At 43.4% G+C, this 18721-nt stretch overlaps 1 protein-coding gene across 1 annotated transcript in view; it reads left to right on the forward strand.

The window, feature by feature from the left end:
* Window positions 1-6459: 6459 nt before the first annotated feature.
* The window catches only part of PKD2L2 (polycystin 2 like 2, transient receptor potential cation channel), a gene marked incomplete at both ends in the record, with an annotated part of 58347 nt that continues 46085 nt past the window's right edge, over window positions 6460-18721 (forward strand). The window contains 3 exons of the mRNA XM_080710337.1: window positions 6460-6530; window positions 17212-17438; window positions 17542-17682. Of these exons, the coding sequence (XP_080566463.1) occupies window positions 6460-6530; window positions 17212-17438; window positions 17542-17682 (439 nt within the window). The remainder of the gene's footprint in view (window positions 6531-17211; window positions 17439-17541; window positions 17683-18721) is intronic.

Raw genomic sequence — 18721 nt, forward strand, 5'->3', positions numbered from 1 at the left:
TTGCTTTTGTATTTCAAGTGCCTCTAGCAGTCTCTGGCACTTAGTAGATATTTAATAACTATTTTTGTGTGTGAGGGGGCACTGGGGATTGAACCCAGGGGTGTTCTACCTCTGAGTTATGCCCCCAATTCTATTCTATTTTACTTAGAAACAGGGTCCCACTATGTTGCAGAGGGCCTCACTAAATTGCTGAGGCTGGCTGCGAACCTGCAATCCTCCTATCTCAGTCTTCCAAGTACTGGGATTACAGGCATGTGCCACCACGCCTGGCTATTTTTTTTAATAGGTGGATATCTCACATGCATTGCACCATTCTATGTGTTGATTAGTTTGTTTAATTCTTACAATAGCATGAGGAAGATACTACCTGTCTCGTCCTCATAAAAAGGAAGGAAATAAAGTACAGCAAGGTCTCATATTAATAAAGAACAGAGCTAGAATTCAGACCCTGGCTCTTACCCATCTACTTCTGCTATGATGGGTTGAAATGTACCCCCTCCCCCAAAGAAGATCTAGTATATTGGAATCCCTATCTAAGTGATTCTGAACATGATCATATCTGGAGATAGGATCTTCACAGAGATAGTCAAATTAAAATAAAGTTATTGAAGCCAGGCGTGGTGGCGCATGTTTATAATCTGTTCTTGGGAAGCTGAGACAGAAAGGTCCCAGGTTCGAAGCCAGCCTCAGCAACTTAGTGACACCATCAGCAACTTAGTGAAACCCTGTTTCAAAATAAAACAGCTGATAGTATAGCTCCATGGTAGAAAGCCCCTGGCTTCCATCCCCAGTACCCCCAGCCCACACACAGTCATTGAGGTGGTCACAATCCAATGACTCATAATTTGATATTTAGCCAAGGAGCAAAATCCCTTTAAGCATTTAAATCTGGTGTGTGTGTGTGTGTGTGTGTGTGTGTGTGTGTGCGCGCGCTTTTTTTTTTTTTTTTTTTTGCGGGTCTAGGGATGGAACCCAGGGGCATTCGACCTCCGAGCTACACCCCCACCCTATTTTTTATTCTTTATTTTGAAACCAGGTCTCACTGAATTGCAAAGGGCCTCACTAAGTAGCTGAGGCTGTCCATGAACTGCAATCCTCTGGTCTCAGCCTCCCAAATGCTAGGAGTACAAGCATGCACCATCCTGCCTAGCTTCTGCCTGGTTTTAATCACTATATTTTATACAGTGACATTTGTCTAACACCAACTATGCATGGAATATCTGGATTTTTTCCCCTTAGATATATTATTTATTTTGTATTATCCTTATTTTTTAATTTTTTAATTTTTTTTGCATTACTGTGCATGGAACCCAGGGGCATTCTACCTCCGAACTATACACCCAGGCCTATTTTTTATTCTTTTTTTTTTTTTTAAACAGGGTCTCACTGAGTTGCAAAGGGCCTCACTAAGTAGCTGAGGCTGGCCGCTAACTGCGATCCTCCTGTCTCAGCCTCCCAAATGCTGGGATCACAAGCGTGCACCACCACACCTGGCCGCTATTTTTTATTCTTTATTTTTGAAACAGGGTCTCACTGAGTTGCAAAGGGCCTCACTAAGTAGTAGCTGAGGCTGTACTCGAACCGAGATCCTCCTGTCTTAGCCTCCCAAATGCTGGGATTACAAGCATGCACCACCACAGCCCGGTTATAATCTTTATGCTTATGTACAAGTAATAATATATTGTAAAAAAAAAAAAAAAACACTATTTGAAAAACTGTAGATAAATTGAACAGTTAAAACTTTAAATATCTTTCACAGTAATTTTAAGACAAGAAAAACATAATATCTATGCCATGTATACTATCGCACTGTATACAGTATCTACATATTTTACAGCAACACATTTATAAATACTGAAATTGGAAACAGTGAATACCTTTTTGTTCTCCTAAAATAGGCTACAAGTTTTAAAAGCAGAGGCCGTAAACCTATGAGGACAATATAAGAAACATTTTCACTTAAAACCACAGAGTTTCTTAGCTGTCTACATTATGAAAAAAAAGAGTCAAGATGTTTGCTTTGTTCTATTTATTTCTTTGGGGGTACAGCGGGAAGGATATATAGAACGCTTGTTTTCTGCTTCAAAGAGCTTTCCCGACAGCCTCGCTACTTAGTGAGACCCCTTGCAACTCAGTGAGACCCGATTTCAAAATAAAGAATAAGCCGAGGGTGGTGGCACACACTTGTAATACCAGCGCTTGGGAGGCTGAGACAGGAGGATTGCATAGGTTCGAAGCCAGCCTCAGCTACTTAGTGAGGCTCTCAGCAACTCAGTGAGATCCTGTCTCCAAATAAAATATAAAATAGGTCTGGGAGTATATCCCGGAGATAGAAAGCCCCTAGGTTCCATTCCTGGTACCAAAATAAATAAATAAATAAATAAATAAATAAATAAATAAATAAATAGGGCTGGGGGTGTAGCTCAGAGGTAAAATGCCCCTGAGTTCCATCCCCAGTACTGCAATAATAATAATAATAATAATAATAATAATAATAATAATTTTTTAAAATAGAAAAAAAAGAGCTTTCCCAAAGAGTGGGGATTTGTTTTCATCACACATTACTATGACTGAACATTGTTCTCATGAATCTCATGACAATTTTTATTTTTTTGCAGTATTGGGGATGGAACCCAGGGCTAGTCTACCTGTGCACTATACCCCTAGCCCTATATTTTATTCTTTATTTTGAAACAGGGTCTAATTGAGTTGCAAAGGGCCTCACTAAGTAGCTGAGGTGTCCCAAAAACTGTGATCCTCCTGTCTCAGTCTCCCAAATACTGGGATTACAAGTGTGCACCATCACGCCCGGCTCTCATGACAATTTGAACTCAATATATGTTTTTCTCAAATCCAGTGTATTCATTTGGACATGTGGGTGTTCCTGGTGTTCTTGTCCACATATGAGAAGAACTGGCACTTTTGCACTTTTGCCTTAAGAACAAATTTTGTGTGTGCGTGTGTGTGTATGGTACTGGGGATGGAACCCAGGGGGCATTCTACCTCTGAGCTACACCCCCAGCCCTATTTTTTATTATTTATTTTGAAACAGGGTCTCACTAAGTTACAGAGGGCCTCACTAAGTATTAGCCGAGGCTGTCTGCAAGCTGTGATCCTCCTGGCTCAGCCTCCCAAATGCTGGGATTACAAGTGTGTGCCACCACGTCTGGCTTCAAGAACAAATTTTTAAAAATCACAAATCCAACTTGGTTTTGATTTGGGTATGGTCTAATTACTAAGGAACCACTTAAAAATAATGGCCTCAAACATTTTTCTTAATTTAATTTTTTTTTTTTTTTTTTTTTTGTGGTACTGGGGGTGGAACCCAGAGGCTTTCTATCTCTGGTCTATACTCACATACCTATTTTATACTTTATTTGGAAACAGGGTCTCACAAAGTTGCTGAGAGCCTCACTAAGTAGCTGAGGCTGGCTTCGAACTTGTGCGATCCTCCTGTCTCAGCCTCCCAAGCGCGGGGATTACAAGCGTGCACCACCACGCCCGGCTCAAACATTTAAATACTCTATGAAGCTAATTAAGGGACTGCTAATTTTTCGTGTGTGTGTGTGTGTGTGTGTGTGTGTGTGTGTGTGTGTTACTGAGGATTGAATCTAGATGCAGTCTACCTCTGAGCTAGAGCCCTACCCCTATTTTATTTTTACTTTTTGAAACAGGGTCTCACTAATTTTGGAGGGCCTCTGTAAATTGCTGAGGCTGGCGGTGAACCTGCAATCCACCTGTTTTAGTCTCCCAAGTCCTGAGATTACAAAGGTGCACCACCGTATCCGGCTGACACTGCTAGTTCTAAGAACTGCTTAAGGGAAGGAGGGAAGAATTCTACGTCACAAGTGAAGGAATGGGGGAAGAATGCTAAGCCTAAATGTCAAGTTCAGAGCAAAATAAAAATGATCGCCTCACTTTTGCAATATATATAAATAAAGTAGACAGAGGGGATAAGAATTATAAGATTAATCATAACTGCATACCAAAATTGGAAATATTTTTTCACAAAATTTGCATATTCCAGTTCAATAACATGTTCACGAGGAAAATACTTAACACAGAAGACTAGTTAGATTGTTGCTGGTCAAACTTCTTGAGAGCAAAAGAGTGAACATAGATAAAATTCTCTGATTTAAACCTAACCATTTGTTACTAGGTGTGGTTGCACATGCTTGTAATCGAGCATTTTTTTTTTCTTGTTGTGGTACTAGGGGTGGAGCCCAGGGGCTTTCTACCTCGGGGCTATACTACCAGACCTATTTTTTATTTATTTGGAAACAGGGTCTCACTAAGTTGCTGAGAGCCTCACTAAGTAGCTGAGGCTGGCTTTGAACCTGTGCGATCCTCCTGTCTTAGCCTCCCAAGCGCTGGGATTACAAGTGTGCGCCACCACGCCCAAGAGACAGGAGGATCGCTATTGACGGCCAGCCTCAGCTACTTAATGAGGCCCTTCGCAACTTAGTGAGACCCTGTTTCAAAATAAATAATAAAAAAATAGGGCAGGGAGAGTAGCTCGGAGGCCAAATGCCTCCGGGTTCCATCCCCAGACTCGCAAAAATAAATAAATAAATAAATAAATAAATAAATAAATAAATAAATAATAAAAACATTAAAAAAATAAACTTAGCCAGGCATGGTGGTGCACACTTGTAATCCCCGCGCTTGGGAGACGGAGACAGGAGGATCGCGCTGGTTCGGAGCCGGCCTCGCTGGCTTAAGAGACCCTGTTTCCAAATTTAAAAAAAAAGTATAAAATAGGTCTAGAAGTGTAGCCCGGAGGTAGAAGGGTTTCCAGGAACCCCAGTACCACCGAAATAATAATAACAATTAATAATAATAATAATAAACTTAATCATTTGTCTTGAAATGTTATTTTGTAAGTTTGGCCTTGACAATTCAGAACAGAAAGTAAAATCATGGAAAGTCAGAAACCAAGCAGGGAGATAGCTGCTTGCTTGTACTTTTTCGTACCCAAAACCCTTTTCCACGCATCACACAGATGCCTTTTGGTAGGCACAGCCTTGGCAGTAATGAGGACCTGGTTGGTACACGGAACTTTTACAGATTTCTTGAGGTGGAAATATTCTTTCCATATGGATGGCATCTTGCTTTTTTTGAAGTCAAAGCTTTATTTTCATTCAGCTCTCTTCCATCACTTTCTGTGGTACTTCTTGAACCGTCTTTCCACATAGCTGGAGTGACCATAGTTCCAAATTTCTTTTCACATCCTTTTGCGTGTCATCCTTCTGCCAACGATTCCCTCAGCCTCAAAAACAGTAGCCTGGATTTCTTTTATAAAAAAATATTCTCTCAGCCAGGCGTGGTGGCGCACGCTTATAATCCCAGTACTTGGGAGGCTGAGACAGGGAGATCTGGGTTCGCGCCCAGCCTCAGCTACTTAGGCCCTCTGCAACATAGTGAGACCCTGTTTCAAATAAAGAGAGAATCGGGCTGGGGGTGTAGCTTGGAAGTAGACTGTCCCTGGGTTCGATCCCCAGCACTACACACACACACACACACACACACACACACACACACACACACACAAATTCTCTCTTCCACAATTTTCTCCTGACTTAGCTGCCAGGTTTTTGTTTTGTTTTGTTTTTTTCTCCTTCAATCAAGCGCTGTAAGGTAAGGCAGCACATGAAAACCTGATGCACGGTGTACTGTCTCAAAGGCCCGAGTGCCAGTTCCAGTTAGGTGTGTGACTTTGAGCAAGTTCTGTCCCTTCATCTGTAGAACAGGGATTATTACAATAGCGCCTATTTCACAGCATTCTCATGATAATTAAGAGATATGATTTATAAAGGGTTTTTTTGTTTGTTTGTTTGTTTGTTTGTTTGTTTTTTGGTGGTACTGGGGTTCCTGGAAGCCCTTCTACCTCTGGGCTACACTCCCAGACCTATTTTTATATTTTTATTTGGAAACAGGGTCTCTTAAGCCAGCGCGGCTGGCTTCGAACCTGCGCCATCCTCCTGTCTCCGCCTCCCAAGCGCGGGGATTACAAGCGTGCGCCACCACACCTGGCATTTATAAAGTTTTTAGAAGAGTGTCCAATGCAAAGTGTTTGTTAAATAATTTAAGGAAGAAAGAAAAGACACAGCCTGGTGCTAAAATTGAGATAGAGAAAAATTATGTAACTCTTGCCTCTAGGAAATTAGAATCAGATTGTGGGAGTGTGATACCCTTAACTCATACAGTCATCACTGCAAACTTTGTACTGTTTCTTACATGAGGAGAGATGCAGTAGAGAACCCTGCCGCAGGTCCCGGACAACTCACTCATCCTATTGATCCATATATCCTGTGCCCCACACTGTGAGACCTGGGAACCAGACAGACCAGACCTCTCTCTCTCTGGGAAGCCACACAGAAGGTGCCCCGGAGCGGGAGCAGGTTGACTTTGGCAGTTCCTAAGAAGGAAGTCAAAGCATCACGGGATGACACAGATGCCATGACACCTTCGCGAGCTAGAAAGGACGACTCTGCTGGAGAACTGAGCGTCACTTCTGCCCCGTACAAGCAGTTTGTTCAGGGGAAGACGGTTTCTTAACTACTCCAAGTCATAACAGACTGTGGTTCTAACTCTCCTTTGCCAGAAAGGGGAGAGAGAGAGAGACAGGGAGAGAGAGGGAGAGAGCGAGAGCGCATAGTTTATTGGACAGTCTCTTCATTACTCTCCCCAGGCTGTGCATTTGTAGGGTGCCTTGGCTTTTATTGGCACGTGGCACTGAAGGAACAGCCAGCCTTCTGGATCAGGACATTGGGCTCACAGACACAGCCCCCAGCACACACGCCCTCCCCCTGCTGGAGAAGGCTGGTGACCACCCCCCCCCCCATGAAAAGGGGAAAAGACAGTAAACAAACCCAAGACACAGACTTGCCAGACTGCGGGAGGGAAATGTAGAGGTTCAATATAATGTAAGAAATAGTAGTAAAATGTGAAAATTATCAGGCGTCACTGAATACATTTGAATTGCATTTTATTTGCCTTGTCTAATTTTTAAAGATTTTTACTAAAAATATGACAAAACATTTTATTGTGTTTCTCCATTTATTAAATAGAAAGTTGAATTTTAGAAAATTACTGCTTACAGTGAAGCCGGGCGTGGTGGTGCACACCTGTAATCCCAGTACTTGGGAGGCTGAGACAGGAGGATTGCGCAGGTTTGAGGCCAGCCTCAGTTACTTAGTGAGGCTTTCAGCAGCTTTGTGAGACCCTGTTTCCAAACAAAATATAAAATAAGTCTGAAAGCCGGGCGTGGTGGCGCACGCTTGTAATCCCAGCATTCGGGAGGCTGAGACCTGAGAGTCGTGATTCGCGGACAGCCTCAGCTACACAGTGAGGCCCTCTGCAACTCAGTGAGACCCGGTTTCAAAACAAAGAATAAAAAATAGGGCAGGGGCTGTAGCTCGGAGGTTGAATGCCCCTGGGTTCCATCCCCAAACCCGCAAAAAAAAAAAAAGTCTGAGAGTGTAGCCTGGAGGTAGTAAGGCCCTGGGTTCCATCTCCAGTACTACAAAATAAATAAATAAATAAATAAATAATAAAAATTGCTGCTTACAAATTTGTAGGAGGGGCACAGGGTATTGAACCCAGGGATGCTCTACCTCTAAGCTACATTCCTAGCCTTATTTACTTATTATTTTAAAATTTATTTTATTTATTTTGGCACTAGGAATTGAAACCAGGGGCATTGTACCTCTGAGCTATACCCTAAGCCCTATTTTTTAGTCTTTTTAAATTTTATTTTTATTTATTTATTTAGTGGTACTGGGGTTGGAACCCAGGGACATTCTACCTCCAAGCTACACCCCCAGCCCTATTTTTTTATTCTTTATTTTGAATAGGGTCTCACTTAGTTGCAGAGGACCTCACTAAATAGCTGAGGCTCTCCGCGAACCGTGAACCTCCTGTATCAGCTCCCAAATGCTGGGATTACATGCGTGTATCACCATGCCTGGCTTTTTTTTTTTTTTTTTTTTTTTTTTGAAACAGGGTCTCACTGAGTTGCGAAGGGTCTTGCTAAGTAGCTGAGGCTGTTCGAGAACCACAATCCTCCGGTCTCAGCTTCTGGAATGCTGGGATTATAAGTGCGTGCCACTACGCTTGGCTTATTTTTTTGTTTTGTTTTGAAACAGGGTCTTGCTAGGTTGCTGAGAGTCTTGGTAAATTGCTGGTCTTGAACCTGTGATCCTCCTATCTCAGCCTCCTATGTATTGGGATTACAGGTGTGCACCAGCCACCCCACCTGGCTAGCAAACATAATTTTATTCTGAAATTAAATGCCATATGTAATTACTATCGCACATAAATCTAGAGATTTTCACCAGCATAAAAATACCACAGGAAAGTTTAGTTGACATGAATTAAAAATCTGACCAGTGTATTTTCTATTGCTGCTGCATCAAATTAGCACAAACCTGGTGATTTAAAACATGGATTTAGCCGGGCGTGGTGGCACACGCTTGTAAACCCCGCGCTTGGGAGGCGGAGACAGGAGGATCGCAGATTTGAAGCCAGCTGTGCTGGCTTAAGAGACCCTGTTTCCAAAAATAAAAAAAGAATGAAATAGGTCTGGGAGTGTAACCCGGAGGTAGAAGGGCTTCCAGGAACCCCAGTACCACCAAAACAACAACCACAACAACATAGATTTATTATAGAGTTCTGTGTGTCAAGAGGGGCACGGCCTCACCGGGGGCTCAGGGAAAGCGCCCTCTCTTTGCTCATTTGGGCGGTTGGCAGAATTCAGTTCCTTGTGGTCAGAGGACTGAGAATCTCTCTTCTCTGTCTTCTGTCTCATCTCTCTGACTCATCTACTTTCTACTTCCACATTTTGTTTCCTTTTTTTTTTTTTTTGGTCCCAGAGATTGAAGCTAGAGGCACTCAACCTCTGAGCGACACTCTTAACCCTATTTTTTTTTTTTATTCTTTATTTTGAAACATGATCTCACTAAGTTGTAGAGGACCTCACTAAGTAGCTGAGGATGGCCATAAACCTGTGATCCCCTGTCTCAGCCTCCCAAGTACTGGGGATCACAAGCGTGCGCCACCACGAAGAGGCTCCTTTCCTCTTTAAGTGTTTTATCTCCGGTATTTGTTACAGTAATGGAAAGCTAACACTCAATGTAATATAATGTATATATTCATAGGTTCTGGATATTAGCACAAGGACATTTTTAGGAGATTCATTATTCTGCCTACCATGATGGCCTTACATAGTAAAGCCTCCAGGTCCAGCCTTAAGGTCCACAGAAAGAATAAACACATTGAGATCAGACAGTTGGGGGGTCTTTTCATGCACATCAGGGGCCAACCCAGGTCATGGTCAGAGTTAAGGCACAGGCCCTGGCACAGATGCCATGACTCCATTACTTACTGGCTGTAAGCTTGTGGGAAGGTCCTCAACCTCCAAGAACCCTACTTTTCTCAGCCTATAATGTGAGGATAATGTTGGTATCTACTTCATAGGTTGCTGGAGTAAATGTGATACTCTGTATAAAACATTTTGTAAAGGGCTTGGCCTCAAGGAGTACTGTACAGTGTTAGCTACTCTAAAACTCATAGGTAAATGAAGCAGTCACAAGAGTTGATGCCAACATCTTGTCTTGTTATTCTGATTCATGGGTTTCATATCTGTGAAAACCAAAATGTTCTAGGAGAAATAAGAAAATAAGAGCATATTTTTTTCTTTTATTTGAATCTGGAACAGTATATAACTTTTATTATTAATATTGGCATAAATTAGGGTTTTTGGAAAACAGGTTAGAACTGGGGCTTTTTTTTTTTTTTTTTTTTTGCGGGTCTGGGGATGGAACCCAGGGGCATTTTACCTCCGAGCTACAGCCCCTGCCCTATTTTTTATTCTTTATTTTGAAACCAGGTCTCACTGAGTTGCAGAGGGCCTAAGTAGCTGCGGCTGTCCACGAACCGCGATCCTCTGGGTCTCAGCCTCCCGAATGCTGGGATTACAAGCGTGTGCCACCGGGTTTTTTTTTATGCTGCAAAAAAAGAGGGTTTGGTGGCCAACTTATTTGGTGATCAAGTCATTTGGACAGGTGGCCTGTCAAAAGCAGAATGGAGTTACTGCCTCCAGGGACCATGCGAACTGTGAAATGGGCCAAGTTCCCCCACCTCCCCCCAAATCATAAAATTCATACTACCCAATTACAGAAGAGGCTCAGTTTACTAGAGCCAGCAAACAAAACAAAACAAACAAACAAAAACTTGGCTGTGTTAATCCAGAGAAAACTTTGAAAGCATTGCAGAAAAAGCCACATGCTGGTAATCCTGGTAAGCAGGGAGCTGAGGTAAAAAGATAGCAACTTGGAGGCCAGCCTTAGCGATTTAGTGATATCCATCTCAAAATGAAAGAGAGGCCAGGCGTGGTGGCGCACACTTGCAATCCCAGCATTTGGGAGGCTGAGACAGGAGAATCACAGGTTCACAGATAGCCTCAGCTACTTAGTGAGGCCCTTTGCAACTCAGTGAGACCCTGTTTCAAAATAAAGAATAAAAAATAGGGCTGGGGGTGTAGCTTGGAGGTAGAATGTCTCTTGGTTCCATCCCCAGTACCGCCAAAAAAAGAAAAGAAAAAGACAAAAAAAAAAAAAAAAAAAAAAAAAAAGAAAACTAGGGGAGTAACTCAGTGGCTGGGCACTGGCCTAGCATGTGTGAAACCCTGGGTTTGACCTCCAGCACTGCAAAAGGAAAAAGTCAGTATCCACGCGAAGGCTACTTTTTTCCAGGGTGATAAGAGAACATTTCCAATGCCAGGTGTGGTAGCACACGCTTGTAATCCCCGCGCTTGGGAGGCGGAGGCAGGATGATCACGCAGGTTTGAAGCCAGCCACGCTGGCTTAAGAGACCCTGTTTCCAAATTTTAAAAAAGTATAAAAATAGGTCTGGGGGTGTAGCCCAGAGGTAGAAGGGTTTCCAGGAACCCCAGTACCACCAAAATTAATAATAATAATAATAATAATAATAATAATAATAATAAAGCACATTTCCATCAGCACTGAGTACAGCAATAAGAGAGGAAGATTAAAATGTATATTGAGTACCTATTTTGCATCAATCAGTTTGTGTGTGAAGGAACTGAGAGCATTTTAAAATTTCATTTATTCTTTTCTTTTTATTCTTTCTTTTCTTCTTTTTCTTGTGGTATTGGAGATTGAACCTGGGGCATTCTACCTCTGAGCTACACCCCTGACCCTATTTTTTAATTTTAATTTTATTATTATTTGCGGTACTGGGGATGGAACCCAGGGACGGGACATTCTACCTCCGGGTGACACCCCCAGCCCTATATTTTATTCTTTATTCTGAAACAGGGTCTCATTGAGTTGCAAAGGGCCTCACTAAATAGCTGAGGCTGCCTTCGAACCTGTTCAATCCTCCTGTCTTAGCCTCCCAAATGCTGGGATTACAAGCATGCACCACCATCCCCGGCTTTTTTTTTTTTTTTTTCCCCCAGCATTGGGGATGGAACCCAGGAGCATTCTATCTCCAAACAACACTCCCAGCCTTATTTTTATTCTTTATTTTGAAACAGGGTCTCACTAAGTTGCAGAGGACATCACTAAGTAGTCAAAGCTGGCCACAAACCTGTGATCCTCCTGTCTCAGCCTCCCAAGTACTGTGATACAAGCGTATACCTCCCTGCACTTGGGAGGCAGAGACAGGAGGATGGCGCAGGTTCGAAGCCAGCCGCACTGGCTTAAGAGACCCTGTTTCCAAATAAAAATATAAAATAGGTCTGGGAGTGTAGCCCGGAGGTAGAAGGGCTTCCAGGAACTCCGGTACCACCAAAAAAAAAAAAAAAAAAAAAAAAAAAAAAAAAAAAAGCGTATACCACCATGCCCAGCTTTTATTTTATTTTGAAACAGGGCCTCACTAAGTTGCTGAGACTGGCCACGAACCTGTGATCCTCCTGTCTCAGCCTCCCAAGCACTGGGATCACAGACTGAGATCACTGCGCCTGGCTCTGAGAGCCTGTGTTGATGGGGTGGGGAGTGGCAGGTGCCTGTGAGCTACAGTAGTACACTTTACCAAGACACAAAGAAGTAAAATAAAATTGTTTGGTTCCTCATTTTTCCCTGAGACTACCTGTGGCCAAGGGAAATGGACCATCCAGGCTTCCAGGGAGGTGGACAAGGGACTGACCTAAAACACACGGCAGGTCAAAGTCAAGCTGTTCTCTGGCGGGTAGCAGGCTGATGAATGCAGCTCTGTCACTCAGCAGTCTCCAATGCTTCCTGTCTCTCCTTGGTCTCTCAAGTCTCCTTGGTCTTTTAAGCCTTTTTAGGAGGCATCTTGGCCCACATTCCTCCAGCTCTTGGGTATCAATCACCCCATGACCACAATGGTGGCCTCAAGGACGTGCTTTTTCTTTTGAATACTTAAAATAGCTTTTGTTCTAGGATGAGCTCTGCCATGCAGGTACCCGGGAATGACCGGACCACACAGCCCTTTGCTTTTGACCCCCATGGTCTCTCTAAAACTCAATACTGAGGAAGATTTATAACTAGCGACAATTGGAGTTTTCGCCCAAGGTTTGGAGAGACAAGCTTGATTTTTCCCCCCACACTTTTTCTTCCTAACGACTCTATCGTCTACCATCATAACAAAAACTTACCTGCGAAAAGTGAGAATTCATTAGTCTAAAAACATTATGATATATACTGTCTTTAAACAATACCAGCCGTAGTGTATATCATCTTAACCAGCTTTATAAAATTTACTCAAAGTCACAAGTGGGCCTCTAATTTTGTACAATAGTTACTGAATTGATATTTACGTGATATACCCAGCCTATATCACACATATATTTGGTATGTTTATAACCCGACACTGTGGCATACGAAACAGATCGATGGAGAGAGAAAGCCTCTATTTCTAGACTCTCTGAGGATATGATTACTTATAACTTGTGTCTTTAGAAAGACCTCTCTACTTAGTTTATTTGAAATTAAGTTCACGGCTTTTTTTTTTTTTATACTGGAGTCGCCAGGCCTTTTTTTTAAACCTTTATTTTGAAACAGGGTCTCACTACATTGCAGAGGGCCTCACTAAGTAGTTGAGGCTATCTGTTAACCGTGATCCCCTGGTCTCAGCCTCCCAAATGCTGGGATTACAAGCATGTGCAACCACACCTTGCTCACAGTTTTTATCTAATATTAAACAATGCCAAGAATTGGACTAGATAAAAATATGCTAAATAAATCATAAAAGACTTACATGTAAATTTAATTGGAGGACAAGCAGTTATCTTGATAAAACAGAAAACAACAATGGCTCAGAATAACATTTTATTTATTTATTTACCTATTTATGTATTGTGGTGGGGTACTGGTTATGGAACCCAGGAGCATTCTATTTTGGAGCTACACCTCCAGCCCAATTTTATTTATTTAATTAATTTATTTATTTTGGTACTGGGGATGGATCCCTGGGGCATTCTACCTCTGAGCTACACCCCAGACATATTTTTTTATTCATTATTTTGAAATAGGGTCTCACCAAGTTGCAAAGAGCCTCACTATGTAGTTAAGGCTGTCCAAAAACGGCAATCCTCCTGTCTCAGCCTCCCAGATGCTAGGATTGCAAGCGTCTGCCACCATCCCCGGCTCCCAATTTTATTTTATTTTGAAACAGAGTCTCATTAAGTTGAAGATGGCCTCACTAAATAGCTGAGGCTGGCTGCAAACCTGGGAGCCTCCTGTCTCAGTTTCCCCAATACTGGGATTACACGTATGCAGCTAAGAAAAATATTTTAAGAAGCCGGGCGTGGTGGCGCAGGCTTTTTATCCCTGTGCTTGGAAGGCAGAGACAGGAGGATCGCGCAGGTTCGAAGCCAGCCGTGCGCACTGGCTTAGGAGACCCTGTTTCCAAATAAAAATGTAAAAATAGGTCTGGGAGTGTAGCCCAGAGGTAGAAAGAAGGGCTTCCAGGAACCCCAGTATCACCAAAAAAAAAAAAAAAAAAAATTTTTTTTTTGGTGGTACTGGGGGTGGAACCCAGGGGCTTTTCTATCTTTGGGCTATACTCCCAGACCTGTTTTATACTTTATTTGGAAACAGGGTCTCACTAAGTTGCTGAGAGCCTCACTAAGTAGTTGAGGCTGGCTTCGAACCTGTGCGATCCTCCTGTCTCAGCCTCCCAAGCACGGGGATTACAAGTGTGCGCCACCACGCCCTGCTCAAACTTTAGCATTAAATTAATCTTTAAATTTTTCTTACCACTAAGATAAAACTATCATCAACTTATAAACTAGTTCTGTTTGACTGACTTTACTGATATTATGTGTTCTCTTTTTACCATTATCCCTCTATTCTGACAGAAGCAAATCCTTTTCAACTCCATTAGCTTTCCTTTTCCCCAATCCAGCAGGAGTTGGAAGAGCAGAGGATTCCTGGTTAGATCATCATTTTGCTGTATTATATAATACTTTCATAAATACTAGCAATGGAAAAACGACACAGTGGGGGGAAAATCTGCTGTGCATCCTACATCCTCCAGGCACAGGGCTTCCCTAGGTGCCAACTGTAACTGAAATGGTCGCATCTGTGAGGACTCAGAGAGAAGGTAATAATGATTAGCTTGACCAAGCATCTGACGATGATGGTCTCTTTTTACTCTATAGGAAGACACTTAAAAACTGCATAGACACTTCATTGTTTAATTTTAGTGCAAAATGCGTTAGCAATCAGCAATTGTTTCTTATACTGCAGATCTAACATCTGTTAACAATGAGATTCTGGCACACCATTCTGAGGAAAGGAAGGCAGGGTAGCAGAGTAGTGGTCACTCTAAAATAACCCTGGGGAAGCCGGGCATGGTGGCGCACGCTTGGAATCCCAGTATTTGGGAGGCTGAGACCAGAGGATCGTTCTTGGACAGTCTCAGCTACTACTTAGAGAGGCCCTCTGCAACTTAGTGAGATCCTGTTTCAAAATAAAGAATAAAAAATAGGGCAGGGGGTGTAGCTTGGAGGTCGAATGCCCTTGGGTTCCATCTCCAGACCCACTAAGTAAATACATACACACACACACACACACACACACACATACATACACAAATAAAATAACCCTGGGGCCCCACACAGGGTCACATACTTGCAGTCCCAGAAAACTGGGACGCTGCGACAGAAGGATCGCAAATTGGAGGCCAGCCTTGGCAACTTAATGACGCCTTCACAATTTATCGAGATGACTCTGGGTTCAATCCCAAGTACCACACACACACACACACACACAAAATTAAGGTTATAAAATGACATGTGTAGAGTGAACCTGCTTTTGTAAAGTGTGAGGGTATAGTAAAAACAAAGTTTGGGCAAGTAGGTTCCTTGGAGAAACAATAGGCACTTTTAAATTTTTTCCATATTCATCTTTCTACTGCTTAAATTTTTAAATAATAAATATTCATTTCCATATTATTATTGTGTGAGTACTAAAAATTGAACCCAGGGGCATTCTACCTCTGAGCTACATTCCCAGCCCTATTTTATTTTTTATTTGGAAACAGGATCTCATTAAGTTGTAGAGGGCCTCACTAAATTGCTCAGGTGGACCTCTAACCTGTGATCCTCCAGTCTCAGCCTCTTTTTTTTTTTTTTTGGTGGTACTGGGATTCCTGGAAACCCTTCTACCTCTGGGCTACACTCCCAGACCTATTTTTATACTTTTTTATTTGGAAACAGGGTCTCTTAAGCCAACGCGGCTAGCTTCGAACCTGTGCGATCCTCCTGCCTTGGCCTCCCAAGCGCGTGGATTACAAGCGTGCACCACCACACTCAGCTTCTCGGCTTCTTAAGTACTGAGATTACAGGCATGTGCCACCACGCCCAATACATATTATTTTTTATAATCAGAATAAAATCTATCTTTATTACACTGAGAAAAAATAGTATTACAAAACTTGAAAGAAAATGGCTACGGTCTTACTGATAAATGGTGGATTATTGCTTCTATGTCCTCCTGTATGTTGTTGGTTGTAGCATTACACTTTTGTAATCCCAGTACTGGAAGGCTGAGAGAAGGATCACAAGTTCCATGGCAGCACTTGGGAATTTAGTAGAGACTCTCTGTTTCAAAAATTAAAAATAAAAAGGGATGGGGCTAAATAAAAAGGACTCAGAAGTAGAATACCCCTGAGTTCAATCCCTACTACCACACAAAAAGGCCAACACCTTGCACCTCTATATTTTTGTAAGTCAAAATAGGAGCTATATAAATTGCATGTGTTTAGCTGGGCAGGTGGCTCCATGCCTAAAATCCCAGTATTTGGGAGGCTAAAACAGGAGGATCACACGTTCGAAGCAGCCTCGGCAATTTGGCGAGGCTCTCAGCAACTTAAGTGAGATTCTGTTTCCAAATAAAAAATAAAATAAAGCTGAGTGTGGTCGCCCACACTTGTAATCCCAGTACTTGGAAAACTGAGACTGAGACAGGAGAATAGGAGGATCGAAGGCTCCTGAGTAGCTTCAGCAATTTAGTGAGGCCCTCTGCAACTTAGCAAGACCCTGTTTCAAAATAAAAGAATAAAATCGGGCTGGGGATGTAGCTCGAAGGTGGAATGCCTTCTCCTGTATCTATCTCCTGTATTTATCTCTATCTCTCTCTTTTACACACACACACACACCTGGGGGGTGCAGCTCAGAGGTCGAATGTCTGTGGTGGGTTCAATCCCTATTGCCACATACACAAACATGAAAAACAAAAAGAAAAAACTACAGAGCCCGGTATAGTGGCGCATGTGCGTAATCCCTGTACTTGGGAGACTGAAACAGGAGTATTGCAGGTTCGAGGACAGCCTCAGCAAGTAGTGAGGCTCTCATCAACCTAGTAAGACCCTGTTTCCAAATAAGAAAATCGGGCTAGGGGTGTAGCTTAAAGGCAGAATGCCTCTGGGTTCAATCTCCAGTACCACCAAGAGAAAAAAAAATCTTGCATAGACTTAAAAGTGAATTATGAGTACATTTAGGATTTTTAGATGAGAAGGAGTTTGTTTTGGTGGTTTTATTGACTTCGTTATTTTTAATAAATCCAGCAGGAACAGGAAAACAAGCCTCCACAAAAGGAGATAAAATTAACCACACAGTCTTTTAAATTTTTTTTCTCTCCATTTGTGTTATTATTATAGGTGGTGAGATTGATTTTCTCTCTACATCAGGAGAAGTGAGCTAACACTCACCTTCCGCAGGTCACCGCGCCCAGGCCAGCCCCCCCTCCCCCCGCACGGCCGCGGGCTCGGGCTGGCCACTGCGCAGGCGCGCTCGCAACTCCCCGCCTTCGAGAGGCGCTGGGGGCTCGCGCCGGCGCAACAGCCCGGCAGCGGCGCGGCCCCCCCTGCGCAGGCGCGGCGGCGGGCGGCGGCCAGCGGTGCGGTCCCGGCTGCTATGGCCGAGGTGTCACGGTGGCGCCATAGCGGTGAGGGATGCAGCTAGGGAATGGGTGAGGCAGGGCCCACGGGGCAATTCCAGGTACCCAGGAAGGAACTCTTTACCCCCAAACATCTATTCCTGTGAGACAGGCCCGCCAGCGTTTTTAGTCCTCACCACCTCCCTTAGAAGAGTGGAGGAGAGTCCATTTCACCGGCGGGAAAATGGAATCATGAGAAGTGTCGCCCTGGCCGGAGCTTCCTGGGCAGCTGCTGCTGTCAGCGATCGCCCAGGCCGGTCTCTGGTGGCATTTGTCCATCCTGGGAGTCGTGTGCTTAACTTGAACTCCCTCCCGCCCCCCGCAGAAGCCTGCCTTCCCAAGAGGCAGAATTAGGGGAAGCAAAGAGGATTTTATTTTGTATTTTACTTTTTTATAGGAAGGCAAGACTGGTGAAGAAAAACTATGTGATAAAACCTATTAGAAGCGGGGCGTGTGGGCCTCCCAGGCCAGGATAGGAGCCTGCCAAGGGGTTAGGCCGGTGCCAGGGTGTGCGAGGCTGGGATAGGAGCCTGCCTTGAGGCAAGGCCGGTGCTGGGGCCTCCAAGGCCTGGATCGGAGCCAGCCGAGGGGTTAGGCTGGTGCAGGGGACAGGGAGGCCAGAATCGAGGCCTCCTATGAGTCAAGGCCAGTGCTGGAGCCAGTGAGGTCGGGATCAGAGTCCTCTGGGTAGCCAGGCCACTACTGGGGCTGTCAAGAGTGGGATCAGAACTTGCAATGCGGCATACACAGAGAAATATCACAGAAAATAAAAACCAGATGCTTCCCCTACTTAGCAATAGCTAGGAGGAAAGGGGTAACAAGAGGAGGTCGAGTTATAGAAAGGGTCCTATAGCGAAGCAATTAAGGTGACCAATCAGAGGGTATGGGATGGGGGAGGATGGAACCTCTTTAAAACTCAGGAGGTACTTAAACAAATGTATCAAAGATAATCAAGCATGGGTTTGAGGGATGGGGAGGGAGTGGGATGGGGATTGGATGAGGGCTAATTGGATGATGTGTGCTTGTATATCCTCTCAAGTCTTTTATTCCAATGTGATGTATGATTACAATGCACCAACAAAAAATAAAATAAATAAATAAATAAATGTGGGGGGAAAAAAGAAGCCAGGTGTGTTGGTACATGCTTGTAATCCCAGCATTCGGGAGGCTGAGACAGGAGGATCACGGTTCAAAGACAGCCTCAGCATCTACTTTGTGAAGACCTCTGCAACTCAGTGAAACCCTGTTTCAAAATAAAGAATAAAAAATAGGGCTGGGGGAGTCTGGGTTCC

This window comes from Muscardinus avellanarius (assembly GCF_963383645.1).
Source record: "Muscardinus avellanarius genome assembly, chromosome: 1".
NCBI lineage: Eukaryota > Metazoa > Chordata > Mammalia > Rodentia > Gliridae > Muscardinus > Muscardinus avellanarius.